Raw genomic sequence first — 22349 nt, 5'->3', positions numbered from 1 at the left:
TTTTTTTCCTCTTAAAACATCTGTTTTTACATTGCTAAGATATCACTGGAACACTAAACTAAATCTTAGAAGTTAGTAAAGGCTGTAAAGCCACTGCTTTCCTAATATTTCTTTATATATTCTAAAATTATACCTTGTACTCCCAAGGTCAAGGGTAGGCTCTTGGCATTCACAAGACATACCTTCCCAGATTTTCATGAATCCCCAAATTATGGAATACCATCATAATGTGATATTCCCTACACAAAGCAATCAAAAGCAATGCAAGGCTGTATTTACAAAAAAAGACTAACATGTCAATGATAGCCAAGTAATGTTCAAATTCTTACGAAGACAAGTCTTCCAAGAAAATATCTGCATATTCATGAATACTTACTGAAGGTTTTGGTCCTCTCTTCTTTTTCTCTGCCTTCTCCTTTTCTTCTAGTTCCATGTTTTCTCTTTCAATCAAGGTAATTAAGGTGTTACACCTTCTCTGGAGCTCCTGAATTGTAAACATAAATTTATATGGTAAACATATATTTTTCCCTCTACAAGTTTTCATGATACCTAGGTTTTTAAATTGTAACATTTTAATAGTGTAATACGTAATTATACATGACCCCATAGATAAAATCTAAAACAGCCAAAAGAACTGATTTTCATCCATGCTATGAGGATAAAGATATCAATGTTTTTACTTCATTATTTAAAATCATACTGTTGTCTTAAATCCTTCCTTCCCTTAGAAATGCAAGCACTGAAAATAAACATAATATATGCTACACTGCTACTTAGTATCTATGCCTGAGAACTAGCCTATATATCCAAAACTATAATATAAATGCACCTATTTCAGGGTCAAAATAAACCAGAACTTTAATAAGTGTACATCTTCTTTCCCTTAAAAGCACAGGTAACTAGAATTATGGTCATCAGTGTACCCAATGCCACCTTTCCCAATTTTGGAAAAATAGCCATGGAAGTTTATGATATCTACATCATATCTCTCTAGCAATCTAAAATCCTTCGTAGAGGTCGTATCAGTGTAGTGTAGCAGTAGTACATAACCCTGAAGAAAACAAAGTCCATCTGCATCATTGCTGACTACTTAATAAGCAAAATAGTTTTCTTGTAAAAAGTGATACTACACAACCACAAAATCATTTAAAAATACTGTTATACGATGTACCATACAAGGTTTAGAAATATTTGCAATATAATCTAGAGATAGATGGTAATAAACTACATTAAATTTCTATATTTAACAGGTGAACTGAGGCACACATGCCAGAATGTGGTACAGATGTGGTAAGGTCTGAATACTCTTGGCTCTAAGGCAAGAGTATTTATAAGAAGGGGCCATACACATACAATCATAACATGAAACAAGTTTTAGACCATGGTATTATACTGGTAAATCAACATGATGCTGCATTTTGTTTCACTAACTACAAAATCATTCTTATTAACTATATAAATTGTTCCCCCTTAAAGACAGCAGACAGAGCTGTAGCAACTGAATCGGACTTTCCTCAAGTTTTATTTATAATGCATTTATAGTGCAACATTTCCCAAACACAGATACACAAAACAGTAGCCACTGTTAATGTTTAGTGAAAAATCCTTCAGTGGTCAAACATGAGAAGACTGCACTGTACCCCGTCTTGAAGAGTGACAACATACTTTAAATACACCGAGAGAAATCTCCCTATATAAAATGTTTAAACTTTGCTTACCCTACAGTATATCCCAAACTTAAGACTACAGAACATTTGGGACATTATTATCCTAAAGAACACAAGATGGAAGTTAAAAGCTTCAAAATGGTAAAATGCATTTAAAAAGGGCAATTCATCAAAGCTAAACTTTCCTGAATTGTAACTTTTTAGGTCCTTAGGAATGCAACTTGCTTATCAGAAACACCCTGGTATTGAGAATAAAGTGTTTTACTACATCAATCTAAAACAATCCAGATGGGCAGATGCCTGAATGAGTTCTTGCTTTATAGAAATATATTCATTTATAAAACCAAAAGTATCTGAAATTGAAAAATACAAGTTTTAAATTATGATCATCACATTCAGAAGGTGAAACTGAGGGTGATGTTTCCTATTTACAACCTAAATAAAATATAAAAAACTAGTCTTTATCCTATGTGGTGATGTTAAAAGATATGTGATATTAAAAGCAGATGGAACCAAGAAATTTCTTAAGTTATCCATGATATTAGGTTTTTAACTGTAGATGAGAACTGTTTTCTAAGGAACTGATTTAACCCAAGATACTTACATTATTGTAACAAACATGTACTCCAAAGATGGAGTGAAACCACAATTTTCTCTTCATGAGTTACCTTACTTACCTTAAAGAATATTAAGCAATACTTACTCTAAACTGTTGCTACATTACACAGAAAGGTGCAAGGGACTCACCATTGCAGTTCTGGACTTAAGAAACCAGTCAAATCTGAACTGAGGAGAGTTGCGGATACACTGTCGTAATTCATCATAAACGTTTTCTTTGTCGAATCCAAGTTTGTGAAGCATACAGATTAAGAAACGATCCTCTTCTTCAGTGTAGTTTTTTCCTTTGTTAGTACCATATGATATTCTCAGCTGATGAAAAGGTGCTTTGTACCGTCCAATCTATCAAAGTCAGATTTTATATAAAACATAAATCCTATATGATCTGTATTCCACACTTAGCTTTAAATAAGATGAGCTAACAATGTTTCATTCCAAATCGGAATTTTCTATCCAAAGCACCTCAATTACGTTATAAGCTTTGCTGTGAAACAATTTCAGAGTCTCTACTATTCTAAAGAGAAATACAGGCTCAGACTTTGTAGGAAAGAGCTAATCATAGGGACTCTGACCCAGATACATCAACTGAAGTACTAAGGTAAATTCTGTTGAGAATATACCTGTAACATTTGAATATTATTCTTTGAAGAAAATTATTTTAGACCACCATTTCATTTCCTTTTAAGAAGTTACATCACTACCATACTTATTAATACACAAAGTACCTTCGTGTCAAGTGCTTTTTTGATACTAATTCTTCTTTGAATTCTTGCTTCTCCCCTTTCGATCTGAGCCATAATCTTCTCTATGTCCTGGAGTTCATTGCATCTTTCCCAGAATACAGCTGATAAAAAAGTTGGACAGATGGGACAGGTGGAGGAAGGGGGAAAAAATATAAATAACTTATCATAAATTATTTGCAAACAATTAAATGTTTCCATTTTTCTCACATCTAATACTACAAAGTCAGTCAATAATTTTTCTTAACTGTAAAAAAAAAAAAAAATGAGATGAACTGGATAATGTAAGTATCTCCCGACTCTTAAATTCTATTCTTGAACTCTAAGCACACTCATCGCAGCACAACTACACCTCTTCATCTGACAATCCAACGGATTTCAGGAAACACAGGCACAGAGCGCGTAAGCAGTCACAGAGAGGAAAAATGAAAGCACAATTGTTAGTGACCTATTCTTATTTTCTTAGCAATAGCTAGTTAGCTATGGTAAAAAAAAAAAAAAAAAAAGTTAACTATGCCATTTTAAAAAGGACATTTTCCAACTCAGTTTTTTAAAAACACAAAAAATAAGGCCCTAAAAGTTGTGGCAACATTTAGCTTATCAAAACATAATTCAGAATATTAAAATCTGAACTCAATAGCTCTCCAAAAACCTGAGAACATTCTTGTATCTATTAAAATAATAAAAGAATTACCTGAGTACTCAATAACTTCTTCTGGAGTTTTTCCTTCTACTTCTCTTGCTATATTTTCAATATCATCACGACCCCACTTCTCATTAGCTTTGATAAACTGGTTAAAATCTCTCTTATTCCAATTGGTAAATCCCTTCAAGGCAATGGAAACAAAACATTTAACAGCACACTGAACATGGATAAGATTGCTATTACACTTACCAATATTTCTAAAGTATCAGAAAATTTTCAATTACTCCTAGGTTTTAAGTTCTTTTAAAGTAGTAACTTTTCATACATCTAGACATGCATTTTTAGCAATACATCACATACTGTTTACATAATCAAGCAATTAAATTTCAGTGGGAGAGAGTAAGGAATGCTGCACGAAAAAGTAACATTTTTGCTGAACTCTGAAGGATCACCAGGAGTTTTCAAAGAGCAATAAGCGTAAGACTAAAGAGCAAAGATGTATCAAGCAGAAAAATGGAAGAAAAACGAAGCTTCAAAAATAGGTTAAGGCCAGATTCTAAAAGACCCTGATTAAACCATAAAGGTTGTTAAACAAGAGTACCAAATAAGACTTGTAATTGAGAAGAGTAACTTAATACTGTTCCAATGTGGAAGATTCAAAGGAAAAGAAAATGAATATCAGAAGAAAGGTAATCAAAAGGATATCCACTCCAAGACTGGTGCAAATACATACTCTTCTCAACTACCTCAACAACTAGTGACAAAGAAAATGTAGTGTGCACCCATATGCTCATGCTTTATCATTTCCAGTTACTGCATTTTTGAAAGAAAAAACTTGTACTTCTTTATATACCCCAACATGACCTAAGCACAGCAGCTTAACAAAAGTAACGGTTACTAAATTTTATGTTGAATAAAGACTCTATATACTTGTGTTAGAAGCTTCTCTTTTTCTTCTAACTCTTCATCATTAAGGGGTTCAGCTTCATCAATTTTAAGCTGTTCTTCTTTTTGTGCCTGTGCTGCATTTGGTAGGTCAGGATTTCGAGGCACCTAAAAAATATATTTTTTTATGTCATCCATCAGATTTTAGAAAAGTATGTGATGAACTAAATTCTTAACCAAATGATATTTTACACATTTTAATCCAACCATGAAAAAAATACTTATATATCCTCCATTTATTAAATTAAAAACCAACCAGATTAGTTATGAGCAATGTTCTTTACATTACCTTGTACCCAATAGTTTTTCTGTAATAGAGAATTTCTTTTTCCAGTAATTCAAATAAACGTGGAGGAAAGAACTGGAAATCCTGAACATTAGGTTGTTTTGGAGGTCGAGGAGCCTAGAGAGAAAAACAATATCATCCATAAAAAAGAAATTGTTTTGCTTTGATTAATTGTATTCTTCCCTTTTCCATAAACTATAATGGCCAATTCTCCAAGCAACTGAATCTACCATTAATAATGAACATTAATCAAACTTTAAATGCACAGGTTCACAACTAATTTTTAGAAAACTTTTTAACAGAAAGTGAAAGACATACACTGGAAGAAGCCACAAAAGATTCTAATTCTCTATCTGATTTAACTGTAAGAATATAACAAAAAAAGGGACGCCTGGGTGGCTCAGTTCGCTAAGCGTCTGCCTTCAACTCAGGCCATGATCCCAGGATCCTGGGATCGAGTTCCACATAGGGCTCCTCGCTTAGGCGGGAGCCAGCTTCTCCTTCTGCCTGCCACTCCCCCTGCTTGTGTGCTCTCTCTCCCTCTCTCATAGACAAATATATTTTAAAAAATTAAAATCTTAAAAATATATATACATATAAGAAAAAAATTTACTACATTTCTGGTATTTGTGGATATTTTATTGCTCTATCAACTTACCTTGGGTGCTTTAGGTTCACTGACACGAAGAGCTTCCCTGAAATAGGCATCGACAGCATAGTTGGCCTTTCTTTCTCGTTTAGGTGGTTCAATCCACTCTGTGAATGCAATCTAGCATATGGGAAACAATTCATATCACCAACTTCAATTATTTACAGTTGCAAATCTTAGATGAACGCAACTCATACTGTGCACATCATTACAACTGTTGTTTGTAAATAGTAAGATACTCATAAAATCCTGGACTATAAGCTCTACGAGGATAGACTATGCTACTTTGCTCAAAACTATGTAATTAATACATAGGACCGTGTCTAGTGAATAGCATAGATATACTTGAGTATTTCTTGACCAAATGGAAAACATTCTATCCTGTGGCAGGTGTGGGGGAGAAACCTACAGAATATATGCTATAACCCAAACTAGGAGGAAAATATAGGTATGTATTTAGCCTAGAAAAAATTCAGAGGTTATACAAAAGCCTAAATGTTAACAGAAAAAAACGTTGAGTAAAACTATTTTTTTTCTTCCAACTTGTAGGTATTTTCTAATTTCTCTACATACTAACAAATATTACTTAAGAAATTAGGAAGCATTCCCCCTCTATTACCAGTCAATTCTGTTTTTAAAAAAATCTAGGAAGGTTATGACAATTTTTTGCCACTCATTTTAATTTTCAAAGATTCCAAATTATTATAATCACCCCACACTATATTTCAACTACAAATGTATACAGTAAGCCTCATTACATAAATTCTGAAAACATTTCAGTTTACCAACTGAAAATCTGACACTACATGTAAAAATGAAAATAATTTAGATGTGAGTTTACAGAAATGACTGCTTTGAGACAAATTTACAAGGCATTACACCCAACACTTAAAATTCCAAGTTTCAAGTAAAATAAAGTCTTCGAGTAACCAAAATGTCTTTCTAAAATTACCTTTTGCTTTTCTCTATAATCCTCTCCTTCAAAGTTATAAACACTCGACTCTGTATCCATTGTAAAGTTTCTAAGTGAGCTTTCACCCATCTTGGAGAGCTTTTCATTCATCTCTGCAGTCTATGGGGAAAAAAAACAATTTATTAGATTGAGAATTAAAAAATAAATAAATAAACTTGAGAACTGTAGTTAAAGTAAGTTAGGCTTTGCAGTACACAAAAGCTGCTTTTTTTTGGTTCACATAACAAGTATTTCCTCAAACACTTCTGATTTAAAACATTTTACATATTAAAAACATTATCTTTTAACTATTCCTCACCTTCTTTGCACCTCTTTCCAAAATACCATCAATATCCTCATCAGTAATCTCACTTTCTTTTGAAGCAAATACATGTGTTGCCCCATGTCTAATCATTTGAAGCATTTCATCTTTCCCAATTTTGTTCAGATTCTGATCCACAAGCCTTCCTGGGGGGAAAAAAAAAAGTGTTGTATAATGTTAATCGAGCAAACTGTGTTTTACTGAAAACTTGGAATTTTAAATGTCAGATGTAATACCATGTATTTTGCCTCAAGCATCAATTATTTATTTACTTCTGATAATTTTCATTTTCACATAAAACAATGCCAGATTCTTAGTTGTAAGCTTTGAAATATTCTAAAGTTAATCTATTACACATAATGAAGCCTACTGTACACCATCTCAATAAAATGTATTCTTGTATGGGCTGAATAATAGCAAGCTGGGATACTTGAAAATAAAAATTCAGATTTTTTAAAGTATCAACAGATGAGATTATAAAGACAAGAAGTTTCTGATAAGCAGACAGACATTAATACTAATACTCCATCAGCTTTTTCTTAGAAAAGTGAAGTACAAAAAACAAAACGAAACAAAAAGCTGAAGTACAAAAAAACCTTCACATTACCAAGCTTTATCTAAGGAAGTACAAAAAAACCCTCATATTACCAAGCTTTAGCTAAGGACTGAAATATATATCAATTTCTGAAAATTTACTAATCTTAAGAACTGAAACTCTTGAAAGCTTATTTTGATCATAGAAGACATTCAACCTAAGAAAAGTAAGATCTTCAATTGATAGGAATCTGGCCAACCCTGTAATTTGTTTTCAAAAATGGAGGAATCAAAACAAACCAAAATACCATAAAGAATTATCTCTACCCTAAAGGGCCATTCACATATACTTAACATAAAACTTCAATTTTTGTATTCCAACCAACTTGTAATGAATAAGTGGATAAAGACCCAAGTTGTTCTCTTGGATCTTAAATTTGTGTATCATGGCTTTGGATCCCTAACAGAATCCACCAACATCTATGACTCTCAAAGTTAGGATTTATCTTCAGAACATGTTTCTTTGGTTTGAAAACTATCTCACTGCTACCAAAATGTCCTCAGTCTTATTGAAACTACTTCCCATTGGACGGCGGGGGGGGGGGGATTCAGACTTAAAGCAGTTCTATGATTTCTCATTATTTTAAATTACATGCCTTAGTTCGCAGACAGTAATACAACGGTATACACCTAAGGCTTGCTATCTGACTAATGCTTACAAAGCTATTAGCACAAAATTTCACTCTAAAATTTGCCCCCCAAAACCAAAAAACTAAGTAAAAAAACTCAAACAGCTTTTCTAAGTTGATTATAAATTAATTTTCATTCTTTTTTTAAAAACTGTTTCACAGATGAGAATAATTAAAAATACTAGAAGGCAGATGTTTTTCTAAAAACACGGATGAAGAATTTGAGGGGGAAAAGAACTAGCCATTACATTACCATGAGAAACCTTACTGTTTGGCAGGCTCCAGAGACTTTCCTAAGTAAACACTTCACTCTAGTAAGTTAATATATTTCTTAGTCTTAGATGACTCACTTCCTAGCTACATGAACAGTAAACAAGTGACTTGCCTCTACTTCTCATGCCAACCTCAAGCTGGCATGAAGACTAAAGGAGATAATGGATGCGAAGTATTTAGCACCTGGCTTGGCACAAAGTAAGCACTTGATAGTAAGTAATTATCAATAAAAACAACTAATAATAAGCCATCATTTATTGTCTTCACAAATTCAGAGATGTGGCTAACACTATGGTTGGCATTAATAGAATATGAAAGAAACGTAACATTCCCTTACTTACCTGGAAATTAAAAGCCAGTTAACAAAATGAAGTCACACAATCAGGAATCATCAGCGAACAATATTAACAGTGTATCTATCTCTTTATAGACTGATAAGAAGTGCATGCTTATAATGCAAATTTGAGAATGAAAGAAACCAGTATGAGCCCAAGGTTATCGAGGAGTCCCACTCTCACCCTCTAGTCCTATTTACATGTTTATACTGGGTCTCCCTCTCACTAAATTGTAAACTCCATGAGAGTAAGAACACTTGTTGCTTTCTTTCACCATTGTATTCTCAGCACTAAGAACAATGCCTGGCATCTGGTGGCTGTTCAGAAAATAGCTGCAGACTAAAAAAAAAAATAACATCAGATTCTTTGAGTTTCATTTTTATTTCTTCATTTTACCAGAATAATTAATAGAATGCTTTTTAGTACATGTAAATTATACTCACCACAGCTCTATTTAATATGTACCACACTGAATGCTGGGTATTTTATATACATTTTCCCCTGTAATCCTTAAAAATACTAAACTTTAATTCTCTTTCCCCATTTAACAGATGAGGAAACAGACTTGGATGGTATAAAAGAACTGCTAATTGGCAAAGCCAATATGCAAACTTCAACCTTCCTGAGCCCATACCTATCCTCTTATTAAAACTAAAGCTTACTATTTTCTGGAATATAAATATCGTTCAGGCTGCCAGCTTGATTCCATAGATGCTCAGTAACAAGAACCCCTAAAAAATCTAGGAAAAAAACATTTGTTAATCCAACTTGGTAAATTTTTTAAAGTTCTAAGGCTCACCTTGTTGAATGACTATTGAATCCAGTCTGAGTTTCATCTCAGCACGTTCCACTATTCTTTCTTCCACAGTGTTATCAGTTATAAAGCGGAACACTCTGACGGTCTTCGTTTGTCCAATTCTATGTGCTCGGTCCTAGGCAAATTACCATGTTACTTTGAATACAGTTAAAAATTACATAAATAACATTTGACTATGTATACTGAAAAGCAAAATTAAAATATTCTCAAGTGTTAAAGTTTTTAATGTAACAAAACTATTCTAAAAAGAATTTTGTATTAGATTAGTATCTCTTAGTTTCTCAAAGTATCTCCGTTTCAAATCAAATTAATTGGTTATCTCACAAGAAAAACTTTTAGGAGGTATGAAACACAACAGATGCTGAATCCATGAGAAACTATCTGGTTACTTTTACAAGGTTACACTGATATAAAATTCACATGTCTCCAGGGGCGCCCAACTCTTGATTTCCACTCAGGTCATGACCTCAGGGTCCTAAGACCGAACCCCTGCGTCAGACTCCACTCCACACCAAGTGTGGAGTCTGCTTGTCCCTCTCCCCTCTGCTCCTCCCCCACCCCCACCCTCTCTCACGTTAACAAAATCTTAAAAATAAGTAAATAATAAATAAAATTCACATGTCTCCAAATAAGACAGACAAAATCATAATTAAGTTGGATGATAAAAGTTTTTTTTAAAATCTATTTTTTTGATTTTTTTTTTATTTTTATTATTTATTTGACAGAGATAGAGACAGCCAGCGAGAGAGGGAACACAAGTAGGGGGAGTGGGAGAGGAAGAAGCAGGCTCATAGCAGAGGAGCCTGATGTGGGGCTCGATCCCATAACGCCAAGATCACGCCCTGAGCCGAAGGCAGACGCTTAACCGCTGTGCCACCCAGGCGCCCCCTATTTTTCTTAGATTTAAATTCAAATTGCATTTCCACCTAAATCATATATAAATTTTCACAACTATACTATAATTTACCAACTCTCTTGCAGTTATGCTATGTGATTGAGTGCTGGCCAATGATTGTGGGGACACTTTCACGTCTGACCCATAAAAAATTTCCTACGCAATCCTCAACTCTATCCCCACTTCTGCCATCAGCATACACGAATATAGCTAGATTCCAAGGTCCTAAGATATGGCAAAGCTGTGAGATAGAGATATCCTGCTTTAGATGTGAGATTACCTAGAAAACACCCTCTCTGAATTATTACATCAGAGAAAAAATTTTACTGGGTTAAGTCACTGACATTTGCAGACCATTAACTTGCTCTATGAAAATATTAAGCTCCAAAAAAATATTAAGAATATATCTACTGTTATCTCTTACCATAGCCTGGAGATCTACTTGAGGATTCCAATCTGAATCATACAAAATTACTACATCAGCAGTAGCAAGATTAATGCCAAGACCACCAGCACGTGTACTTAACATGAAAACAAACTTTGTGCTGTTTGGCTCATTGTATGCATTGATGGACTCCTATAGATATAAAATAAAACAAATGTCAGAAAATTATTTTATCTGACAATTTTCTACCTTCCCTTCCTGGATTAAACTCACTTGTCTCTCATCATGGGGTGTCTGACCATCCAATCTACAGTACTCGTAATTTCTCCACATGCAATAATCTTCCAAAATATCCAATACCCTTGTCATCTGACTGAAGATTAGTACTCGTGAACCTGTTAGCAAATAGAACAGCTCATTTTCAGAAGCTTCAAAAGTAAAAAAAGTATTTAAAAATTTAAGGCTAATCAAAACTAAGACTAACCATTTACCCCTTAATTCCAAGTTACCTAGCTGGTTTTAAGAAAAAAACTTTATTTATTTATCCAAATCATTCTCCCCATCTTTCCCATAGTGACAAAAACAGAAAAGGGCAGTATCTGTACAACACACTAAGGTAAACGGAAAAGGGTATTTGTTCTGGCCTGGGTCTGTCTGTAGGCTGAATCATTCTTTTTATTCCACATACATTTAAAAATAACTTTCCACCCCCCTCCCCACCACTGCAATTCTCCCATGTGTATGGCCCTGAACATCCTCCAACACACACCCAAAACCCATCTCATTCCAGTTCTGAAGACCCAATTCCAGACTGAAAGACCATAACATAAATGTGGCCTCACATCTACATGGTCATCTTTCACTTATGCCATGATTCAAGTTATTCAACTCCCTTCCATTTCTTCAGCCAGCTGCGCAATGCCTTCAGAGCAGAATGCATGAAGACCAAGAAGCAATTATAAAAAAAGTAAAGATTATGAAATTATCTTGTCTTGGAAGCTGAGACTGATAATCTGCTGGTGTCTCACCTTCTTGTACCCGAGATGCCTAAGGATACTCAATAGTCTCCATTTTCCTTGCAGAGTTTAATATAGCTTTCATTAATATCTGAGTATTTCTACCAAGTTCTTGCTATTCCTTTCCACCAATTCAATCCTTCACTACTTAGCTCTCCAGGATTTTAGAAAATGTATTTCCATAAAAAGGTGTAAGAGCAAGAAAAAAAGTAAACCAATTCACTGATAACTCTTAGAAGGTTGACAGTCAATATCCTAGAGGCGACTGGTACAAAAGTCATTCTTAACCAAAACACGCAAGAGAAACACAAATGGTAAAATTTGAAATCTGACTGTATTATTTCACATTACAGAATTATTAGTGTATAAAAAGCTTTGATGTCTGGGACTTGCTTCAAATTAATGTGGGAAGAGGAAAGCAGGTACGGTATAGATGTAAACAAGTTTTGAAACGAGTCTGTAATTACTGAAGCTGCATCACACTAAATTCATTCTACATTCACGTATTTTAAATACACCTCTATACATACTACATACATAAAAAGTCAGCATGATATGAACAAAATTGCTTTGGGTCCATGCACGTATTTATTATTTAACTTTATTACTTAAATTTAAGTCATTATTGTCATTTAAATAATTTTAAAATCCACATAAATAATTAAAAAACAATACTATGAACACAACACTGTCTACCAAAGCATCTGGGAACTGTGTATGTGTGGAAAGAGCATTCTTGGCACTTTATAACAAAAAGCTGATATATGTGGGAAAGTATGTATAAAATGAGAACTCTCGCCCAAAATCCAGGAGTGTAACTGCCGTAACTATTGATCACTAAGATTTAGAAGCCTAAAACTGGGGGGAGAAATGAAGCTCAGATAATAGGTAGAAGTTTTTAAATGCCTCACACTTCAACTTTATAAAGTGCCAGATTAGTAATTTCAAACTGTAGCAGTCCCTTGTTTTACATCAGAATTTTAAAACAGTTTTTATCACTTCTCAATTTGTTACCAGTAACATACTTACCTTGTTCTTTTAATTTAGGGAGCAGCTTGTCTAACACCACCATTTTGCCACTGTTGGTAACTAGATGCATATCTGTTGTGTAAGGTGGACCAGGTTCAGCTCCATCAAAGAGATATGGATGATTACAGCATTTCCTCAACTGCATCAGGATGTTCAATAACCTCATTTTGTCCATCTTCCCTGCAGAGTTTAATATATCTATATCCTTCATTAATATCCGAGTATACCTATTGAGAAGAAAAATATATGAAAAGGGTTCAAATGTGCTCTGACCAGTCCCTGTTACTTTCCATACTTAATTCCCTACCCTATCCTCAACCCAAAAATCCTGCAAAGAACCCCTCAACTTCTAAGATGTGGTTAGGAGTTTACTATGTATTATAATATCTTTCTCTTTCCTTGTTTTTCTTTATTTCCCCCATTGTTCTAATGTTCACACCTAACACTTTGGGCCTTGAGGTCCAAAATAGTATGTCTCCTTGGGATCAATTAAAACAAAGCAGGTGACAGAACATTTTTAAATAATTAAGCAAAACTTAAAAGACCTAAGGATTTTTTCGTTTTTTGTTTTTTAAGTAATCTCTACACCCAACATGCGGCTTGAACTTAACAACCTCAGGATCAAGAGTCACATGCTCTACTGAGCCAGCCAGGCACCCCAAAACACAGTTTAAAATATAATTTAATTTGTAGTCTTTTCCAAAGAAGAGTGTCACTATTCAATTACTATTCAATGTGGCTAGTGTAGCATTTGGGTGAGAACAGGATGATCTATGAAGGAAGAATCACGACAGGGTGAGGCATGATGTTGAGAATAAAATGAATTCAATGTGATTTAAATATAAATAAAATATGGGGGGGTGATATGAGGGCAGTAGAACTATAGCCACAAGCTAAGGATGGATTGTAAAAAGCCCTGAATGCATATCAAGAATGTGAACATCCTGGGGGACATGGGTGGTTCAGTTAGGTTAAGAGTCTGCCTTCAGCTCTGGTCATGATCCCAGGGTCCTGGGATTGAGCCCCCCCAAAGGGCTCCCTGCTCAGCGGGAAGCCTGCTTCTCCCTCTCCCACTACCCCTGCTTATGTTCCCTCTCTTGCCATCTCTGTCAAATAAATAAATAAAATCTTTAAAAAAAAGAAAGAAAGAATGTAAATATGCTGCAGGCAAAAGCAATATATCTAAATACCAAAGTTTCAAGACCTTGAATCCTCTGAACAAAGTAAGTTCAATAATCTAAGCAATCTATGCATAATAACTCCAGTTATGAGGCATAAAGTATTATTCAAGGCAGACCTTTCCATACAATTCTGGCTGACAGAAGTTCACCAATGTTTAGAGATTTTTCTTCCCTTAACACCGACTCATGTCATAGTTCTGTTATTTTAGAGCCATACAACTGCTACCTTATCAAAGCCTTCCAAAAGTTTTAAGGACACTGAGGATGGACTACCTTCTACAGTAGTCCTCTTTCCCAGATAACATGCCATTTCTTTACAATCTATCCTTTCTGTCCTTTTACCAACAACCCCAGCCCCTTGCAAATACTTATCAATATTAAGTACGGAATTAAATATATACTTGAAATGTAGTATAACCAGTAAAGAATAAGGTAGCTATTTATTTCTCTCCTTTGAACACTACACATATGTTAATATATGCTAAGGTAACATTATCTTTTTCTACAGCCATTTCACATTGCATTGTTGATTCAGGATGACCTATCTGTAAAAAAAAAAAAAAAAAATTTAATACTTAGTGGTTTCTAGCCTTTTGGATTTCATACAGCCAGAAAACCTTCAAAAAAAAAAAAAAAGAAACTTATAAGATTTTCAATATTTTTATAATTCCCTACAGACGTGTTTAAAAATAGCTACCTTGTATTGCCACCATAAATTCACAAAAGGAATCCCGCCTAAAATAAAACATCCACTCAGAATGGAGTCTTTTAAATTAAATATATGTAACAGCCTCTTCATGGACTAAAAGAAATTTTCTCATATCTTTACAATCTCCAACTTCATCATATTAGCGCTAATCCACAATTCAGCATTTATGAACCACCAAGATAACTATATGTCTGCATCCGTGCCACCAGTTTCTCCTTAAAAAAACGTAAGTAGAGGGGTTTATATATGTATCCCTGTTTAATTAAATGCCAACTTTAATCCTTGGATTCATAAGCTTCCCATCCTGATTGTAAGATAAAAGTTTTAAGACTTGGTATTATAAATTTGATAAGCAAGTCCTAAATTACATGACCAGAAAACTCTTCAGGTTGAGCTCAACAGAGCAAACAACAATTCTTTGTAGACACAATTAGGAAAACAAAATACAAATCAAAGTTAGTGAAGAACCAACAGTGATTTTAAAATGTTTAAGAACACATACCATTCCCTTTGCATTTTGCTGAGACCCACATAGATTTTAACTTCCTTCTTTGGAGGCAAACTCTTTTCAACATCAGCTTTAATTCGACGAAGGAGAAATGGACGCAAAACCTTAAAGATCAAAAAGAAACGGAAATGATCTTATCTATAATTATTTCAGGATCTCAAAATTGTTTATTAAATATATGGAAATTTATCTATTTTTTTAATTTCTCCCTTCCAATATAATTTGTTATTACTGAGTTCCTGAAGGGTATACAAGATCATTACTTATTCAATACATGTAATGAATATACACTTGCTATACCATCATAAGACACCAAAAACAGTAAGTTTTGATGCTTTCAACATTCACTGGCTTTCAGATTTAAAACTAGTTACCATCCTCCCTTACCTATGGATTCAGTTACCCACGTCAACTACAGTCCAGAAGCAGATGATCCTCCTCCCAATGTAACATAAGGTCAAGAGTAGACAAACACTGCATCACAATGCCTACGTCATTCACCTCACTTCATCTCATCATGTAGGCATTTTATCATCTCACGCATCATCACAAGAGGAAGGGGGAGTACAATAAGGTATTTTGAGAAATATAACTATATATATTTATGTAACTTATGTTATGAAGTATATATGTTTATATAACATATTTTATTTAACTTATAAGTTTATGTTTTATATTTATATATATGTATATAACTTGTTATAAAATATTATAATCATTCTGTTTTTTAATTATTGCTGTCTTATCTTGCCTAATTTATAAATTAAACTATCACAGATATTATGTATAAGAAAAAAGAGCGTATACAGAGTTCGGTATTATCCATGGTTTCAGGCACCCACTGGTAATCTTGGAATGTATCACCTGCAGACAAGGAGCCAAGGGGTTGGGGTGTTCTACTGTACTTTCATGTAGATGGTCCAACAGTACTTAGAGCTAGGTCCACATTAAAATGTTTTTAGGGTTAGTTTTTAAATTTACTACCTTTTTGGTGGGTGGGGGGGATGGATGAAATAGGTGATGGGGATTAAGGAGTGCACTTGTGATGAGCACAGGGTGATGTATGGAATTGTTGAATCACTGCATTGTACACCTGAAATTGATATAACACTGTATGGTAACTATACTGAAATTAAAATAAAAACAATAAAAATTTTACTACCCTTTTCTTATGGAAGTAGGGCATAAATTATACAAATCAGGACTACACAGTTCAATAAATTTCAATCAAGTAAACATACCCATGTAATCAACTATCACCTAAATAAAAATAGAATACTGCAGAAACCCTTCTTGCAACGTTCCCAGTCACTATCCCCTCTTACGTTTTAACGTCGTAGATTAGTTTTGCCTGTTATTTTCTTACTTTACATACATAGAATTATATAGTATATATCCATTTTATCTCGTTTCTTTTATTCAACACATTTGTAAAACCTATCCATGTTGTATGTAGTTCATTCTTATAAAATTTCAAAGTATCTACAAAACTAAAGATTCTTTATTTGTATCTTCCTATGTTCTATTTACATTAGCTCACAAAAATACGATAACACAGAAATTAAAAACTGGTGAGAAAAATAATCAGCAACACTTCTCTAATGTCATCATGTAAGGAAGCTAGTATAAATAATCTTCGCCAACAATCAGCAGCCACTGCCAGATATTTTACTAAGACCTTCAGCCACCTGGCCCTCTTCCAGAATTGTCCAGGTAAATGCAGCTGGATAAATCCAGGTAAAACCAGCAAAGGAACCACTCAGCCAACCCATAAACTCTAGGATTACTAAAACAGATACTATTAAGGGTTTTTTGGTGGGAGAAGGGAATATTTTGCAATAATAGATAACTGATACATTAAGTAAAAATGATCTCATTCCTAAGTATACCTATACTGATTCTGAATTTCCTCTTCTATCATGAGACCACAGGAGTTAAGGTGGGGATTTCAAGACAGAGTACAGAAAGGGAGCGACCAGACCTCTTCTCCCGATCTGATAAGCATTTTCATACTACTGTCTGAACAAAATAAACAGCAATGCCAAAACTGGGTGATTCTGTTATGTGGATTGAGTCTGCTTTACATACATGTACCTATTTATTAAAGCAAAGTCTACATATACACTCCATACTCTAAATGCTTACATGCATTCAATGCTAAATGCTATCTAATTTGAAACAAAAATGTCTAAGGGATTATCACCTTCAAATATTTAACATATTAAAATTTCAGTACATGAGAATTTTAAAGTCTGTTATAATTAATTTATATAGAAACAAGTATTTAAACTTTCATAAACTTAATTTTTCCCCTATTCAAATACCCACTATGAACAAGGCATTGTGCTAGAGATACAGATACGTGTTTCCTCTTTTGTGTTTACAATGCAGCAGGAAAAAACATGTAAATTAAACATTTCAACACTCAGCGCAAAGTCCTATGTTAGAATGCCATGATTATTAAAGATGGGATACAAAGAAGCTTCTAGGCTGGCTTCATCCAGAATATTCATGGAAAAGGTGACATTACCACTGAGAGCTGGACTAGGTTAGCAGTGAAGAGCAAGAAAGGGAGTACAAGATGTGGCAGAAAGGATTTGCGAAGACAAAGAGACTGAAATTAGGACAATGTTTACAGAAAACTGATAGTGGGGTGAGAAATTCTAACAAATTAAATTGACAGAAGAAGTGAAACAGAAGTTAGAGAATGTCAGAAAGTTAAATCATGGGGGTTAGGGAGGAGACTGACCCCCCCCCCCAGGGGACACTTGCAATGCCCAGCAACATGCTTGGTTGTCACAAATGGGGACATATTACTTGCATGTAGTGGGTACAGGTGTCAAGAATGCTATTAAACAGAAAAACCACCTTCCCAGTGCCCCTCAAAATTATCTAGACTGAAATGTCAATACAAGTCAAGAACCCTTACATTAGGTCATGAAAGGCCTTACAGGCCACACTTACATGGTCTGGCTTTATTCTGCTAGTCAGGGTATCATATTCTGGGTTCTGTTTGAGAAATTTATCTACCTACCAACTGTCACTTGTCAATCTTCATAAGTAAAAAAGCTATTTATCAAAGCAAAAACAACACAGCTTGCAATGCACTATCAGTTGCTTATACACAGAATTTAAGAACAAATGATGGACCCCTTTAGCCTCTAAGAACCAAATCTCTTAGATTTGGATTACTTTTTCCACTCATTAAGTTAGGATTTCATCCTAGGTTCTAATACTAAAAGCACACGTCACAACCCCCCAGCCCCCAGAATAAGATTAAACAGTTAAGTGACAGGATTCAAATAGATCTAATTCTAGTCAATATGTTTTTTTGTTAACAGAAAAATAATCCACTAATTTAAACCTCTATCATTTTTCCCACTGGAAATATGCTTTAACCTTATTCCGAAACACTTACCATATGAAGCCTCTCAACTAATTTTTGATCCCCAAGGCAATTGTTTGTATCAAACCATGAATCAAAGTCCTAGATTAAAAAAACAAAAAATAAATTAAGATCAGAAATATTAACTACAAGCATTAACCATAAATACCCTATTTATGCTAGACATAACAATGAATTCTAGAATTAGTTTAGTATTTGAGCTATGAACTGCAAAAAACATTTGGTTCAATCCCATATTTTTCATGTGTCATTGTTAACAATTCATTTTAGAACTACCTTGAGAATAAGATTAAAAACATCAAGATGACAAGTTCCACAATGATAAACAAGAGTTGGAAAGGAAGTTCTACAGAATTAGAGAATTAATATTCTTGAAAAATATATCTTTAGAAAAGCTGAAAAATTAAAATCACTTTAGTTTGTTCTCCAAGGCTACTCAGATTAAACACAAAGTTTCCAGAGCAGTGTCAATTTTATTTAAACTTACTAAACTACCGGCATTTCATTAGTATTTAGGTAGGATCCAAACAAGGATAACCTCCATATTCTTCCCTCTTCAGCACATCTGGTATATATCTGTGCTTTGTTAGTAAACATAATCTTAGAATTAATTATGTTAACTACAAAAAACTTTCACAGATTAGTAAACAAATTAAAGTGTCAATGCAGTAAGACATCTCTAAAACAAAAACATCAAAATACACAAAAGCAGAACTAAAGTATTTTCCTGAGATTGATTAAATGTCTTCCAAGAACACAAATTTCTCTATTCTTTTATAATGATCCTTAACACAACCACCCAAAATTAGCCCTTTCGTAGCTCACTGAGCTCTTCAAAAGCCACACACATGCGCAAGCTCTTTCTCTCTCTCTCCACCCATGGAAGCAAAGTTCAAAAATGAACTCTGGGTCAGCAAAAAATTGTAATTACCAATAGCAGACTCTTAATATACATACTATGTTCTTAGGTACAACCAACAGTTTGAATATCTATTTAACCACTTCTATCAGTGTGAATATCTATTAAAAGGTAAAGATTAGATTCTGTTTGTTAGACCATATAAAATGATGGCTAGACAGATTTTACCAAATTTGAAGACCATCCTGGGGAAACAGGCTATGTGAAGTTTACAAATTTCCTTGGGAAATAACCTGAGCAGCACCTTAAGGACACAAGCAGTCCATCTACAGCCGCTGAAATTCAGGCCAATGTGACTACCTATTTAGAATGTGAATGAATCCATGACATTCCAGAGAGAGAAAACAACTGATTTATAAAATGATACTGAAATCAAAAGGCACAAAAGTAAACTCTCAGGATGCATAAAAAACTTATAGGTTACACCAGGCTACATAAAAGCGAAAAATTACCAATTATCTCAAGCAGTGCTGAAAGGCCAATTTTATTACAAAAATGTATAGCATTAAACAAAAACATTAATATTACAACCAGAAAACGGTAAGACATACTTACGTCTGCTGAATTAAAGACATCTGGCAACAAAAAATTAAGAAGTGACCAGAGCTCATGCAAGTTGTTTTGAAGAGGTGTTCCAGTTAATAATAGTCGATTTGTAGTCTTGAATTCCCTCACTATTTCTGACAACTAGAAGAATCAAATTCATCATTAGAATATTCTACATACTGATCAAATTCTAAATGAAGGCACAAATGATTTTCGCTTCCAAATACCAAATTACCTTGGATTTTTCATTTTTGATCCTGTGAGCTTCATCTATAACTAAGTACCTCCAATTAAATTTTTTGAAAACAGACTTCTCTTTTATAAGCATTTCATAAGATGTTACACATACATCCCATTCTCCTGGTAATAAAACATCTCTGACAAAAGCAGCCTGTGTAGGTAGCAAGAGAAAAAAATCACATCATGTGGAAATTAACTACACATTAAACATATTGATGACAAGTAATCTAATACATAAAAGAGGGTGGAAAATAATAAAAAGGGATAGTTATTTATAGTACGTAGGCATCTAGAACCAGCTCAAACTAGCTCAGAATCATTTCTAAGTGTCCCAGCCATTTAACAAAATATAACTGACAAAACTGATCAGTGCAAAATTCGACAAACTAACTCTTAAATGTCTTCTCTTCATTTCCACCAGGTGCTGAAATTCTCAGGAAACGGGTTTAGAAAGAGAGGGCAGTTTCTGCCATAGAGTGAAGACTCAAGGATGGTTTGCAGTAAGCATTTTCATTCCTTTCATGTTTACAGATCTAATAAACTTTTTTATTATTACTCTTATTACACAAGTAAAGAACTAAAGCAAAAAGTGGTTTGAATTGGGCTCCAAAACATAAAAAGCAACTTGGTAACTTAAAATACGCTGTTATCTATAAAAGGAGAAAAGCAATGAGAGCTGAATGAAGAGAAAACAAATTTAAGTACATTATTCTTTGATATAGTAAACTTTAAAATCTGAACTTTGTATCTTCAATAGTATCAGTTCCATTAATCCTTCCAGAAAATGTCAACTGACCAACATTTGAACTTACTTCAATAAATACCATACCAACTCACCAAAATACTGTGACCCAGTCCATCTTTAAAAATTATGACTATTAATTACTATTATGTAAATCAATCTAAAAAAAAAAAATCTGGCTCCTCACATTTCCAACCAATTCGCACAGTCAAAACTTCTTTTAAAAACAAGAATGTTGCTTCTAGAATGAGAACACACCCTTTGACTTTATATAACCAATCCCAAAGTAAAAGAAACAAACTAAACTATACTCATATGGTATCCTACAATATACAACTCTTTTCTCCAGTAGGATTCTTCATTACCAAGACAATATTACATTTGCAAGTTACTAATACTTGTGAAGACCAAGTTTATTACTGGACTCCTTCACTTTTATCCCTCCTCTCGTTATCCCCAAAACCTAAATTCAAATTGTTTAAATATCAAAAAAGTAATGAAACATGAAAAGCTTACTCTTTGTTCCTTATCTCCTATCAAACAAACGGATCTAAGTGTTGGTACCCATCTCTTGAATTCACTCATCCAGTTGTGTAATGTAGACTTAGGAACCAAAACCATATGAGGACCAGGAATGTTTCTATAGTGTTTCATGTACCCAAGAAGAGAAATTGTTTGAAGAGTCTTTCCCAGGCCCTGAAAGAATAACCACAAAGCAATGAAAATTAAAACAGACACCCATATCTTTATTTCCTGACACATAAAAACATTTAAAAGAAAACCTGTGTGTCTATGATAGCTAACAAAGGGCAAAAACTTGATATGTTTCGATTTGAGCTGTGTTACGTTTTTAATCTTCACAAGTCTATAAATAGGTACTACTAACCATACCCATAAGGTCCAGAAGTTTAAGTGACTTTTCCGAAGTCACGCAGCAGGGCTAGAATTAAGACCCATTTCTTTTGACTCCATACTTTCTTCAAGCAATTACATGTTTTAACACTACAGCTATATGGAAATTTGGAATATTCACTACATATCTATTAAGTAGTAAACAAGAAATAAATGTTTTGAGGCAGAACTGTACAAGCTGCCACCCTTGAGAAGATTATCACTGATAATAAATCAATTAATCCCACCTGTGTTTTATAAAAGTGGACGGAAATGGCCAAAACAGTATATTACAAGAGTCTACCAAAAATATGTTTCCTAAAATGTATTACTTTTAAGTTGATTACACTTTCATAAATAATAATTCCTCACAAATGAAGTATAGATTCTGCTTATGTGACCAAGTTTG

At 33.9% G+C, this 22349-nt stretch overlaps 1 protein-coding gene across 2 annotated transcripts in view; it reads right to left on the bottom strand.

The window, feature by feature from the left end:
- The window catches only part of SMARCA5 (SWI/SNF related, matrix associated, actin dependent regulator of chromatin, subfamily a, member 5), a 39203-nt gene that overhangs the window by 1648 nt on the left and 15206 nt on the right, over positions 1 to 22349 (bottom strand). For both annotated transcript variants that reach the window (XM_040626336.1, XM_008685567.2), the window contains 18 exons: positions 21566 to 21745; positions 20303 to 20458; positions 20077 to 20208; positions 18615 to 18683; positions 15191 to 15300; positions 12799 to 13025; positions 11027 to 11148; positions 10793 to 10945; positions 9456 to 9588; positions 6823 to 6971; positions 6504 to 6623; positions 5561 to 5671; positions 4906 to 5019; positions 4602 to 4724; positions 3720 to 3852; positions 3011 to 3129; positions 2415 to 2627; positions 377 to 484 (listed from right to left, as the gene is read on the bottom strand). In XM_040626336.1, the coding sequence (XP_040482270.1) occupies positions 377 to 484; positions 2415 to 2627; positions 3011 to 3129; positions 3720 to 3852; positions 4602 to 4724; positions 4906 to 5019; positions 5561 to 5671; positions 6504 to 6623; positions 6823 to 6971; positions 9456 to 9588; positions 10793 to 10945; positions 11027 to 11148; positions 12799 to 13025; positions 15191 to 15300; positions 18615 to 18683; positions 20077 to 20208; positions 20303 to 20458; positions 21566 to 21745 (2472 nt within the window). The remainder of the gene's footprint in view (positions 1 to 376; positions 485 to 2414; positions 2628 to 3010; positions 3130 to 3719; positions 3853 to 4601; positions 4725 to 4905; positions 5020 to 5560; positions 5672 to 6503; positions 6624 to 6822; positions 6972 to 9455; positions 9589 to 10792; positions 10946 to 11026; positions 11149 to 12798; positions 13026 to 15190; positions 15301 to 18614; positions 18684 to 20076; positions 20209 to 20302; positions 20459 to 21565; positions 21746 to 22349) is intronic.

Source organism: Ursus maritimus, unplaced genomic scaffold (assembly GCF_017311325.1).
Source record: "Ursus maritimus isolate PB19 unplaced genomic scaffold, ASM1731132v1 scaffold_11, whole genome shotgun sequence".
NCBI classification, from domain to species: domain Eukaryota; kingdom Metazoa; phylum Chordata; class Mammalia; order Carnivora; family Ursidae; genus Ursus; species Ursus maritimus.
The sequence above is the reverse complement of the archived record's forward strand: the minus strand, read 5'-3'. Positions and strand labels throughout refer to the sequence as shown.